General features: G+C 38.1%; 1 protein-coding gene across 11 annotated transcripts in view; it reads right to left on the bottom strand.

Moving 5' to 3' along the window:
- SSBP2 (single stranded DNA binding protein 2) overlaps positions 1 to 13,866 on the bottom strand; it is a 152,837-nt gene that overhangs the window by 2,876 nt on the left and 136,095 nt on the right. For 5 of the 11 annotated variants that reach the window (XM_061369291.1, XM_061369286.1, XM_061369295.1 and 2 more), the window contains 2 exons: positions 12,691 to 12,789; positions 9,574 to 10,186 (listed from right to left, as the gene is read on the bottom strand). In XM_061369291.1, the coding sequence (XP_061225275.1) occupies positions 10,157 to 10,186; positions 12,691 to 12,789 (129 nt within the window). In that variant the 3' untranslated portion in view covers positions 9,574 to 10,156. Of the gene's footprint in view, positions 1 to 1,059; positions 3,333 to 9,573; positions 10,187 to 12,690; positions 12,790 to 13,866 lie in introns of those variants that run through there. The other 6 variants (XM_061369290.1, XM_061369294.1, XM_061369285.1 and 3 more) reach the window with 2 other exon arrangements.

Here is a 13,866-nt window from a genome sequence, read left to right as displayed (position 1 = left end):
ATCAGTGCAGGCAAAGAGTGAGAGTGCAGCCGATGGAGGGATGTGAAGCTTGGATTCATTCCACCTAATTGTAGGCAGTTAAAAGCACGCAGGTTTCACCAGTGGAGAGGGAAATCTTCCAGAGGCATATACTCTTCTGTTCCACCTCTGACTTACAGAATAGACATAGGCTGGTAATTTTTAAGCAGCTGAAATTAAGGTAGGATGAATCAGGCCACAGTTTGGAGCAGAAACATGCCTGATGTGGTAGAATGTATTACCATTACAAAACACAGCCTGTCAGCCTTGTCTGAGGCTCCAAACCAGATATACTTTTTTGGTTAGTGACCCACACAATCCTTGCAAGCTCAGCAGTCGTGCAAGGATCTTCTAAAAGATAAAACAGTAAGACTCGATTTTATGACCTTGGTTTTATGAGCTGGGCAGCGTGTTGGACCTTTCAGACTACTGCCCTTCTGAACCCATCCCAGAGGCTGCTTTTAAATGTTTCACGAAGGTCTAGAGAAATTTACAGTTGGAGTGGTTACTCATCCCAATTATCATTACATTATCATTAATGTAAATCAGATCAACACGCACACATGTCAGTGTATTTATGATGTTGTGGGAATTTTTTATCTCTATGCTTTTGAGCAATTTTGGCATGGCATGTATTTACTCTCTACAGTAGATGCTGATAGTGAAGCACACATTGAGGAGAAATACGGGTGTTCGGAAATACACATTTGTGAGACCCCCAGTATTACCAGTATTAATGCTTAAGGTCAGAGTTTTAATCAAGTTTTAAATGTATTTTCTATGTTACTATTTATATTGATATATTTAATTCGTGCTGGTTTGGGAAACTGCTGAGGTTTTCTTTACTTCCAGAGACTGGAGTGTGAACATTAGTTTCATTTCTGATATTGAAAGTTATTTTTTTTCTAAAATACACCTACCTAATCATTCAGATGTGACCTGCAAATACTTGAGACTGGGATTCCCATGTTGTTTTTTTTAAAGGGCTGAAATAATCAGTAGAAACTTTTTATCTTAGAGGGAATTTATCTACACACTGGCTTGGAAGCATCAGGAACATTTATTGAAAGTACTCAGTGTGAAAGGGTGAAGGTGCAAAGTCATTAACAAAGACTGCCTTTATTCAAAACATTAACCTACACATTTAAACAATCAATAAAAACATATAAAACACAGAATTTAAAATAATTATCCCCTTCAACTTTCCCACTTGTTTCACTTTTTTCATTACTGTCTTTCAGTCTAGACAGGACTTGCATGTCAGAAACCAGCAAAGAACACACACACATTTTCAGGTCTTTGTTGTATATCATAAAATAGTAATAAAAAATAATCCAGGGTCCAAGAATTCAGATTATTTTTCTATCTCCATAAACAGACAAAGAATTAAATTCTCCTTAAACACTGCCACACATAAAACCCATGGTGGCTGGGGACAACGACACAATACGAAGGCAGTGCTTTATCCCTTGCATACCCTTAGAGATGGGTTTCTGTCCTGGCACTGATGCAGTTAAAAAGCACACACTGCATATCCAGCATGGAGCCATGAAACATGCTAACCTGCAGCTGCCTGTTGTCTGCTAAAATCCAGCCCCCAAAAAGGTATGAGCTGGACTGAATTCTCTTACATTTAATATTCCTGCAAATGGCTTATGTATCTGCTGTTTGAAATAAATTCTGAAACCACTAAGCGTGCTTAACAAACCTTTTACCTATATGTGAAGAGCAAGTTTTGAGGAGAGAACAAGTACTGTTGTAGTATAAAATACACATGGCTATACAATCAAACGCCACCTCTTGCTTCAAAACAATTTACAGTAGTAAGCAATGGTGACAAGGCTTCTTACACAAAACCTACAGGAATTTACAGAATATGCATGGATCACTGAGGTTATAATGCCAGCAGTAGACTACACAGAGTATCTTGTGCAATGTGAACAAAGTTGACAATAGTTTACCAATGCTTTAAGTAATTCACATAAATATGCTAACCCACCAGCATCAAACCCTCCTCCTCTTCCCACCATAAACAAGTGTTTGCCAGATGCATATACAGCAATCCGTAGAAAAAAAATCTATTTGTTTTTGTGTTTTTAGGCAAACATGCACGAAATAGATGCACTGCAACATTTTTGCAAGGGGATACTTGCCACAAAAAAAGCCCTCAAAATTGGCCTCTAAGCATATACAGCATTTTAATTACCGCTTCTCAAATAGCCGCTACAAGGCTAAAAAGTTTATTTTACGGATAATAAAAATTTACTTGCTTCTCAACTAACAGAAAGTTCCAGCTTCCACTTTAGTCATGCCACTCTTCCATGTCTGTATTTTAGCCTTAGTTTAGGAACTTGTATTCTCTTCCTTAACTGTCAATGTAGTCATTAATGTAAATTAATGTAATCATTAATGTAAAACAAATCAAAGCTACAAGTTAATCAGAAAAATTAAAATAGACTGGGGAACAACTTATACTTGCTTTTGAACATCATGTTTATTGACAACAATTTAGCAAACACAGCTCTGCTTTTCTGCTAAGCTGTTGGACACGCTCTATGCTCCTGTTACAGACTGACTTTGACACCCACTGGAAGGACATTCGCATTCTGCTCAGCTGTAACAAAAGGTGTGGCTGGTGGATAGGGCAGCCCCTGGTCCACAGTGTGTGTGAATCAAAAAGACCAGCCTTTCTGCTGGGGGATTACAGACTGCAGGATCAGGATGGACCTCTGCTTTAAAAAAGAGAGCAGCTATTGAACGCTAGCTACCAGTTTTGCTGCTAACAAGCTTGTCAGCAGTAATGTACTTTCCAAGCTATGCCAGTAAAAACTCTGCTTCAATTACAGATCATCTGTTTGGATTTTATTTCTTTCCAATCTGCATGGTAAAATATCAGCTTTTGTTTCAAGCTACTTTATGTCATTGCTGGAAATCATTGTGTCTAATGTGAGTCTGTGAGGGGCTAACTTTCCTAATCCTGAACAGAAAGAGCTCTCAGGACGCTGCACTGCCACTCCACATTTCTTGTTACGCTCAATGTCTCTAATGAAATAAACTCTCTGTAGTAGGGCTTTAGATAGAGATTTGAATGACTTTCTGTACATTTATTGGATCTTACTTTTGTGCAGAGATCTGGGACAGTACATTTAATAGGAAAATCCAAATTAAGAGAGAAAAAAACCATGAAGATGAAACAGAAATGAAACCTACAAATATCCAGTTCATCCAGTTGATAATTTGGCTCCTCAAGGATTGGAGCAGTTGTTCCATAGCAATAATTCTTCCAATCAAAAGCGACTGCTGATGATTTCACTCTATAGGGACAAACATAGGTTTGGCCATAGTTATTGTTATAATTCCCTCCTAATCTGAGGAACTGTATATATCTCTGTAACAGACCAAACTTCTAAATTGTATGGTCTATTTCCTGGTATACCCAGGGTATTGAGAAAAGGCATCACCTTTCAAAAATCCCCATGTTTTGTGCTGATTCTCTACGAAAACTGGTGCTAAACTGCCAGAGTTTTCTCTAAGCAAAATTATTCTTCTTGTCTCAGCATTGTAAAGTCTTGAAGGATCCCCATACCTAACTGCAAGAAGAATTGTCCCAAGTTCTCAAGAGAACAGCGAGGTAGCATACGAATACCTTGTTTCTAAGCACAAATCTGGTGGATATTAATTGCCAGTCCTTACTTACTAGACCCTGTGAACAAGCCTGCTTGACCACTCGGTTACTCTTCTGAGAGATACAACCACAGAACCCTGCACAGCTAAGGGGCACCCTGAATTCCCCACAAGATACTGTGAAAACACACAATAGGTGAAATTACATTTGTGAATTGGGCTCTTACAAAATCATACATTAAGCAATCCACTTTTGGGGGTGTGGAAGGAGCTTTTAACATAAAAGTCTGGTTGTAACTAGGCAGTAAATTTTTTGATCTGTTTTTCCCAAACCCACATCTTTCAACATGTATGTATGATGCTGAATTCAAATAAATAAAAGGTTTGGTTCTTTTTTCCTCAGTTTCTTTTTCACATAAAAATTAAATAGTGGCTATAAAGTGACCATTTCAAATTATAACTGAAAATTGCATTTTTATTAAATGTGAAAACATGTACCCAAGAAAACCCTTATACATTTTTATGGCAAGTTTTCCCATTACATGAGAGGCTTTCTTACACATTTTAAGCTTAAATTGAAAGAACACTGACCAAACAGAAGTTTGGACTAAAATTGCAAAGCTGTTAGCTATGTTGAGGGCAACTATGGCTGCACAAATGAAAACAAGATGGAGGGACAAGTTCACAAAAATAACTCATGTAGTAGTGAGCAGTGCTCTAATAAGATAAGAAACAGAAGAAAGCCAAATCTGTCCTGCATATCAGTACTACCAATACATAAACATGGTCCTGCATTGGTAGAATCTTTAAAATAATGTCTGCTTAGGGAAGACTAAATTTGAGCTTCTGGACTGCTCATGCTCAAGTATGGTTATAGTGTATTAGCAGTCCCACTTTCCTGAAGGATACTGCCTGTATTCTGAAATCTAGTTAAAGTTAACCAAGTGCAGGCTTAATTTGAAACAAATCTGCCCATGTTTTCAGTATCAGAGTTTCAATGTGCTGAACAGATGATTTGTTACTGTTTTTTTTTAATTCCCAAGATAACAACACTGGCAGACAATATCCATGCATGCACTCAAAGCACTGTTTCAGATAAGGACCTTTTCTTATTTTTGTTTTTGGTTGGTTTTTTTCAGGTTGAGACATCAATTTCATAATTTCAACAGACCCTCTATATATTGCTTTGTGTATTCAGTTTATACATCTGCCAAATGTCACACCTTGGATAAATTACATTATTTCATCCAGATCAGGGTGAAATCCTACCAAAAAAATGTCCTTACTTGACCGTTTTCATCTGGTTCAGCAGGACAGCTGGCATGAGCAGCAGCTTACAGGGCTGTCAGGAAAGTAGAGGAAGCCACACACAGTAACATTTAAATCTAACTCATTCATTTCTGAGTGCACTGAATCTTTATAGTTGTTTCATGTCATTAAATCCTGAATTAGATCCTTAAGTGTGATCACTCTGAAGAGAAATGAGCTGTCACTCTTGGAAGAGTATTTTTGAGTTTTATTTGAAATATGTGCTTTTGTCAGGATTCTCATCCTTTGAGCCTGACCAAACCCAAGTGGGTTTGGGACAGGAGCCATGGCATTTCATCACTTACAGTGAATGAAAGAAAAATAAATTCACCTGCACTAATCTCTTTTTTTTTCCCTTTTTCATTGTTAAGCTCGATTTTATGTTCTCGAAATGCAAATGCGTAGGGTCAGATCTTGGAAGACTCCAGTCCTTATTTAGCCACCACAACAAAAAAGAATCAAAGCTGACTAGGAACAGGGAGATTACACTTAAAAATAATTAACTGAGCTGAGAAATAGAAATCGCTGCAACATGTATCAGCTGAAAATTCATTTTGACTGGCAAAGGGAAAAAGAAGAGTGAAATGTTCAGTATTGAATACTGGAACAGCTGGTTCCTCATTAAATTACCCATCTAATTCCAAATCATCTTTACAGGCAGGATTTCATTTGCAAGCCACAGAACAGGGGAAAATTAAATGATTTCTAGCCAGTTCAAGAAGCTGTCCTTTTGACACATGAATTGCTATACATAATGAAGCAAGACTGTTCCCTTCTTCTTAGTTTGAATTAGTTGAAATAAATAAACAGCCTATGTATTTACTGTTGTGCATTCCCACTGTAAGGGAAAACAACAGCTGGGTATCTTGGGACATGGGGCATTTAATTCTACATTGAGGCAAGCAGGCTGGTTAACTCTGAAAGCTGTTGCCATCTCTGAGTGTGTGATCCACTGCTGGTCTGGGCTCTGCAACAGAAGGGCTTCCAAACAAAACATGGCAAATCTGGCCTCACCCACAGGCTGATGGAAGATCCTCTGATGTGGGGACTGTCACTCTGAGATGCCCTCAAGTAAAGTTGAGGCACATGTATGTCACTGGGCAGCATGTCAAAGACTCAATGTTATTGAATGTTATTGCCATGTTTTTTACATGCACCAAACTGACTGTACAGTGGAGGGGGGAACACAAGAGTGCAACTACATTTCTTCCTCATGCTCCTGCAATTAAGAAAATAATATAATCCCTACATGCAAATATCCATGTATTTTTTTAATGTGCATGTCAGGCCACATGTTTTACATATGATTCATATGGCTGTTTCTTTGCCTTAAATCTGGTTCTTGCCTACACAAGAATAAGACATGGAGATAAAATCTGGGTAAGAACACTCCTTTTTATAGGCTTATGACGCAGATAAAATTTCACAGTGAAATTCACAAGCGAATCCTAATTTCAGATGATTTGTACAAGGACAGACTCTTTGCCAGAATTCTCACAGTATGAGACATCCATTACTCCCTATTTCTGCTACTTAAGGTTTCATCACTTCTGTTTTTAAAAAGCCTTACTTTGACTTTTCCTGAAAGAACCATTTACAGGACCATGATCTATTTATTACTGTATTAATAAAGAAAAATCTACATAAAAATGAAGTGTAGAGAAAATATCCTGCATCACTTAGAATAGAATTCCTCCTAGAGCTGGACAAGTTCTGACATCAGTAATGCTGTTGTGTAATAAAAGGTATAAACGAGCAGTTACATTACACACTGGTATCTAATGTATTAGAAATGTAAGTGGGAGTAAGTTAATGCATGAAAATAGTCTTTCCACATTAATGCTCTAGATATGTTGCAAATCCTACAAGGATTTATAACTGAAAGAAAGAAGTGAACAAGCAAAGAGCTCTATGCATATTAGAAAAGAAACAAACCCAAACCAACACCCAAAGGGACACGTATCTTTTTTAAAGTTAAATATTTGTCATATAAGACTGCTTTCTTATAGTTCAGCTGCAGAAAATTATGTATGGTATTATCACCTCGGCTTGCCAATGCACATATAAGTAACTACTCATGCACATAAGCATAGGGGTGTAAGCATCCGCTACAGAAAGCAAGATGATTAGGTTTCATTATATCTGATTAAAATTCTAGCAATTAAGATATGCGAGATTAAGAGTATTCAAGGAGATTTTCCAAATCTATAATTTTGCAGGCTTGCACATATTTTGTTCCCCCAGTCTGTGGGACTGTGTACGGATGAGAGGTGCTAGACATACCTAGTAACTAGCAGAGAAGGACAGGCTACAAGAAGCAGGGCCTGATCCTGTTCATTTTGAAGCCAGGGATGTTATTTACCCAGATTAACACTGCAGGATAGATCTGTATAAATGGTTTGGAAAAGAAATGGAAAGGGGAAACAAAGACATGATAGCATTAAGAAAAATTGTATAGGAAGGAGTTTTAAAGAGCCACAGAAGAAAACCTATGTGTCTGAAAAGATGTTTTCTATATAAACTAGGATATTTCTAAAATTTTATTCAATATGTGCTGGCAGTTGCATTTAAGGTGCTTCTCTGCAGAGGTTTAATTTAATGGTCAGACTTTCATCCTGAACAGGTGCCTATAAGCTAAAATATTGCAGACAAAGCAAAATTCAGAAAGAAGGGGAAAAAAAATCAAGACTGATTAATCCAAAACCTTACTCTGATTAATAACTCTACAGCGGCACGTACTCTGTCTTGTAAGAGAGCCTTCAGTGATATTGTCAGGTGGTCACTGGACACACTGCTTGCCTGCTGGAGCTCCAGCTTGGCACAGGACACCACAGGGGCTTCCTGGAGATACGGAACAGACCCCACATGCATTCAGCAGTGTAAGATCACTCTGGGGCACACTTGGTGCTTGAATGGGCTTTGGCACTTGATGCATAGTCCAGGTGTGTCCTTTTACCTTAGTCCAGTGGCAAGTGACCACCTGGCTGGGCATAAAAGTCCTTCTTCGAGGACTACCATGGATAATACAGGTGTCAAATGCAGGCTGCAAGGACACCTGGACTCTGCAGTGCACTGGGGACACAGCCACTGAAATCAGTGCTATCAGTGACAACAGCAAACAATATGAGGAAATCAGATCAGATTTTTGTGGTTTTGTAATTCAAATCAATAGCAGGGGCTTCTAGCATCTTTTGGGACAGCAACAGAGTGTTCAAAGATAAGTAGATGAATGCAACCTTCATAATCACTGGGAATTAAGTCCACAAGATCATGTAATGACTGTGTTTACAACAAATCAAAGTACTTATTATCACTTAAAAGTGATGCTGCCAAAATCTTTGATATTTTAAGATAACTTTAAGCCTCCAAGAGTTTCATCTAAGAGAGTAACAAGTGTTACATCTTTTTATTTTCATATATTATATATATGCTATATTCATATTAGACACATATAATATATGTAAATAAAAATGAGCTAGGAGATTGTAGTATTCCTTGCACACCACAGTGTGTGCAGCTGCTGTCACGAGTCCATTACATGCCCTTCCTTATTGTAAGTTAATGAGAAAGAAGTCCATGAAAGCCTTCATAGCCATAGCAAATCTCAGAATTGCTCCTCCGATGTAAGTACCTCTTCTGTATGCAAAGTCCAAGGAGGAAACTTTTTTTATCTGTGGCATGAACTTTTGTTCAGCCTCTTCCTGGCCTCATTGCTGTTCATCAACCTTTTAATCACTACACAACTGAAAACTTTTGTTTTCTTGGGGGAGCTGGAAGTCATTAAGAACTACATGTGCCATAACCTTGGTTTTAGAGCTTTGCCTGAAGAGACATGGGATTGCTTCCAGAAACACTTCAAGACCATATGCCCTTTCTCCATTCTGTCCTCATCCTTCATGTCTAATATAGGCTGACATCCTTATAGAATGGCCCACACTATACTTTCTCTTCTGTTCATGGCAAAAGTGAGACCCTCACAAGGCCAGCAGTCATAAAAAGTTTACTGCATCATTTTGACTGACCCAAAAAAAAAAAAAAAAGAGGAAGAAAAAGGCTGTTTACTGAGAATTTTGAGGGAATTATTTATGGTAATGTGATGAAAAATACACACCTGAATAGTAGGGTGACCTGATTTTCTGAATGGGCTTGGGAAAAGCTGTTTATAGTAGAATTGTTACCATCTGGTTGAGAATCAGTGAAAATGGGAAAACATAATTGTTAGAAAAGGTTTTGGTGATAAGGACTCTACTGCACAACCACCCCTATGGAAGATCATGCTAAATACAAAACTCATTACCAAGGGCAGAAGAAGCCCTGACATTTTATTGCTAGATTCTATAGCAATTGGAGCTCACTTACAGTAACCTTATAGTACTCTATATAAACTGAGAATCTTGTATCAAATTCAGGCTTCCATTTAAAACAGATATTGCAGATATTAGGCTTCAATTTAAGAAGAAAAATAACCCTCAGTGCTTGTTTTTTTAAAGGCAAAGTATAAAAAAAATCCCCAAGCTAACTGAAAATTATTAAATTTCTCAAAAAAAATTTAAGTTGAGCTTTCTTCTATTTCTTGAGACAGTACAATTTGTAGTTCACAGGGTAACTGGTATCAAACACAAGTTAATGAAAGCTCTTATAAGCAATTTTATTCCTATCTATAATGGCAGACATTAACAAAATCAGAAGAATTTATCATTTGAGTTCACCATAAAAAATAACTTATAAAGCAGTGACATATGCAACATAAAACTGTTCAGGAGGGGAGAGGGAAAGCAAATTTTAATAATTAAAATGTAAACGTGGAAAAAAAAAGGAATAAAAGTCCCTACTTCTCATTTCTAGTTAAGATGTCATGTCATATTATTTTACAATGTCCTGCAGGTCTATGTATGTATGTGTGTCTTTCTGTATCACACAGACATACATATATATCAACCCACACATGTACATACACAGATAATTGTTTGCAGTTCCATCTTGGCAGTTCTCGTAATGCCACTCTTTATGGTTATCTCAATCATGTTTGGGACCCACTTTCTTGACAAAATGGGGGAGATGGTAGGAAAAAAAAAATAAAGGTGGGTCTGATTGTGTCAGAGATCCTTTTGTTAAACTGTACACTGGGACAAATAATTTTCTTCTGCAGTAGCTCTCTGAAGAGGGCCAACTCACTGTGGTCTTCATGGCGAGACTTGTTAACGGATCACACACTCATTGTCATGCTAGGGGAGTACTGGAAAAAAAGGAATCCACATGTTAACAACCATTTTCCGCCACGCTAACCACCCCCCCCCGTACTGGACCACAGCAATGGGTTCACATGTCAACATGTTCTTTGAACTTCCTCCTAAAATTGTCCTGTAGCCTGAGGCTGTAGTTCAATTTGTGGTGTTAGTACTTCTGTGATACTTCTCTCATTAGCTATTGCTGATAAAGTCAACTTTCTTGAAGAGTGTTTTGGTCTTACATGGGTAGTGTGATGAACCAATGATGCCTTCCACATATTTTCCTGGTCAGTGCTGGATACTGGGGGGATTTAACTTATCTCCAGAAGGCCAGTTCTATTTATGGTTAGGTGAACCATACAAATATTTTGGAGAGCTTTTTATTACTTTATGGAAAGAAAGGACTAACGGTGTGTAAAACTGGAATTAAACTAGGCTTTTGGGGAGACCTCATAGCAGCCTTCCAGTATCTGAAGGGGGCATATAGGGATGCTGGGGATGGACTCTTCATTAGGGACTGTAGTGACAGGACAAGGGGTAATGGGTTAAAACTTAAACAGGGGAAGTTTAGATTGGATATAAGGAGGAAATTCTTTCCTGTTAGGGTGGTGAGGCACTGGAATAAGTTGTCCAGGGAGGCTGTGAATGCTCCATCCCTTGGCAGTGTTCAAGTCCAGGCTGGACGAGGCCTTGGCAATATGGTTTAGAGCAAGGTGTCCCTGCCCATGGCAGGGGGGTTGGAACTTGATGATCTTAAGGTCCTTTCCAACCCTAACCATTCTATGATTCTATGATTATTCTGTATTACCAATTTGAGGAGGCAAACTGAATCAAGGGTCAGTGGTCATTCTCCTTTATGTGAAACAAAAATTCAATCACCACATTACGTTATTACTGTAACACAAATTGAACTGCAGCCCTTATACAACCTATAGTTTCCCTCAAGTTAGCAGTACTTCATCACAGTAATAAATGGGACACCACAATGCCTAGAAGTGCATATCTATATGCCTAATTTGTTTTTAAATTAAAAACAGAGGACTGCAGCAACACTTAATTTGGTCTAAAATCTTCTAAGTAAAGGAAAATGTTCAAATGCAAGAAGTATTAGCATTATGAAAATTGATACAAGAAACAGGAATATAAATTTGCCTTTGCAAGAACAGCATGCAATAAAAATACTGCCAAAGCTAGAGTTTCAAGCTGGCCATTTCCAAACAAGCGTATTACAAAAAAAAGCATCTTAGATGAGTAATGACTTCGGATAAGGAATCAAAAGATATCTAAACGTGTCTGTGATTTTTAACTTACTATTAGCCAAGCACTGTTCCCCATCCCCAACCAAAACTCTTGGTGAACAGCAAATTTGCATGAGAAAGACTTCATAATAATGCCTACTCTAGCCAAGTAATAAAATACAAATCAGAAAGCAAAACAGTTCTCAAGGACTACAATGTGACTCATGTTAGAGAGGAACCCATACCTAAATGCACGTGGCATGTATATAATGCGTGCTTTGTAGTCATACATCTCATGTAAAACCTTGGGAAAACTGAGTCCCAGGTTCTTCCAGGTAGGTAAACAACATCTAGGTGCACCTAGAATCCAGGAAGTGTTAAAAAAGCAAACCCATCCCCATGCCCAGTCTTATTCCCGTTAAATTTGCCCTGAAATTCAACTGTTTTGTGATTGGGCAGTTTACTTGTCATAATATCTGAGCTGAAGTTCACCACTCCACAGTTAACGAAGTTGCACTCACTTTGGGCAGCAGTGAAGTCACTCAGCACTTCTGAAAAATCAGGTCACTCCTATTTAGGAACCCAGCTTCCGACACATGAGTATGAAAACACCATGGGCTTGCTCTGTAATGCAATTTATACCACATTTTGCTGCCTCAAGCATTCTCCAATTTCAAAAAGCCTGAATGAACACTGGAGGGAACCTTTGCTTTTTCTGCCTCTAACAGGACACTGCATCTTTGCAACATGGGATCTACCCATGTGCTCTGATCATATCCTTCAGTGAAAATCCTGTTCCAAAAGACATTCCCTACAAAACCAAATTGTTTATGAGTTGAAGGGTGGGCAGCCACACATTGAAAACACTCAGGTGTAAGGATCTGTTGACTATGTGTATTTAGGCTGCTTGGATATTGCCTAAGAAACACCCACTGTGCACTAATGAATATGTGATGCATAATTGTTACTGTTTAACGGATATTTCAGTGACAACTGACCTCTTAATCTGGAAATTTCTGTAGTAAATCTACACTTCCCACGTTTTCCAGTTTCAGCTCAACTTCTAGCAGTCTTTTGCACAACGTTTTGCCAATTCCATAAATACTATAATTTTAGAACCTAGTAAGAATGTGAGGCACAGTACTGCATTAGAAATAACTACAAAACTGTTATTGCTGTATTTTTCTTTTTTTAAACACAATTACAGAGCTAAAGTTTCACAAAGTAAAAGGAAATAACATAACAAACAAGAAAACAGGCAAAGAAGTACTTACGCTCTCACTCTGAAAAGGGTTGAGGAAGTTTCCACCCATCTCACCATCATCTCTGGGAGTGCCAGGCTGATTACTCATGCTCATATTACTGGGAGAGTTCTTTTAAATAAGATTTTAAAATACAGATTAAGTGTTGAAGATTGCAGTCCATTTCCCAGCTTCACCAAGTGTGCCAAAGGCACACTTTACATGATACTGTAGTGCACTAAAATGCACTGTGTAATGCACTGGGATTTTCAAAGATGAAAAATAAGCCTCTGCAGGGTTCTGCATGATTTGGTCACTAATTTTAGCTTGTAAACTAATGCTTCCTAGTGACCTAAAGCAAGAATTATTTGCCTGCAATTCTTGCTTTCAAGTTATAGCCAGCATCTTCTAAAATCAGGAAGGTTCCAATATCTGCATCAGGATACAAGCCAGTTCTGTCACTACATTAAATCATGTGGCCAAATGCAGTGAAGTCTATGAGTGTGTGCCTTGGCATACATGACTTAGAAATATGTACTTAAAGGTAGACCTATGGATGGATCTGTTCTACACAGACCTTTGCAAAGGCCTGTGGCTGGAAGTCTTTCCTCATAGCATTCACGGTTTATTGAAATATGGTTTCACAAGTAGTTCACAAGTGGTGTACAAGTAGTAAACCTCTGAACACAGCTAACACACAGCATTTGTAGGTAAAAGAGTTAACGAGTCTTTCAGACAAAAGATTCCTGAGTAATGGCTGGACACTGGACTGGGCTCACAAACCCTTTCACAGGAGGAGCTGCACTTTTGCCATTTGCTTGCACACAGATTAATACAGCAGTGTTTTAAGCAACATTTTCAGTCTCTAGGTGTGACTGACATACTAATAAATAATAACAATATACAGACTCATGAAGATACAATTCCCTTTTTCATTTGGTTTGGTTTTTTTTTTTTCCTTACAGAAATGCAGAACCACCTTTGCAATGTTCAGCAAATGATTTCAGGATTCAGTTAAAGAAAGGGTGAAACAATGTAACTGCCACAGAAATTAGTCTGAGTCAATAGCCCATACATGATTATTGTAGGCATTCCAATTAGGTGTTTTTAGAAAGTTGATTGGCGGTACCCTACCATGCCTGGAGCACAGGCAATTCTCTTTCCATCACTGTTAAGATTTGTATTTACAGATGATTCGTGATGGAAAAG

Source organism: Neopsephotus bourkii, unplaced genomic scaffold (assembly GCF_033783945.1).
Source record: "Neopsephotus bourkii isolate Nb327-2 ecotype Australia unplaced genomic scaffold, CSIRO-AGI_Nbou_v1 NB_1491, whole genome shotgun sequence".
NCBI classification, from domain to species: domain Eukaryota; kingdom Metazoa; phylum Chordata; class Aves; order Psittaciformes; family Psittacidae; genus Neopsephotus; species Neopsephotus bourkii.
The sequence above is the reverse complement of the archived record's forward strand: the minus strand, read 5'-3'. Positions and strand labels throughout refer to the sequence as shown.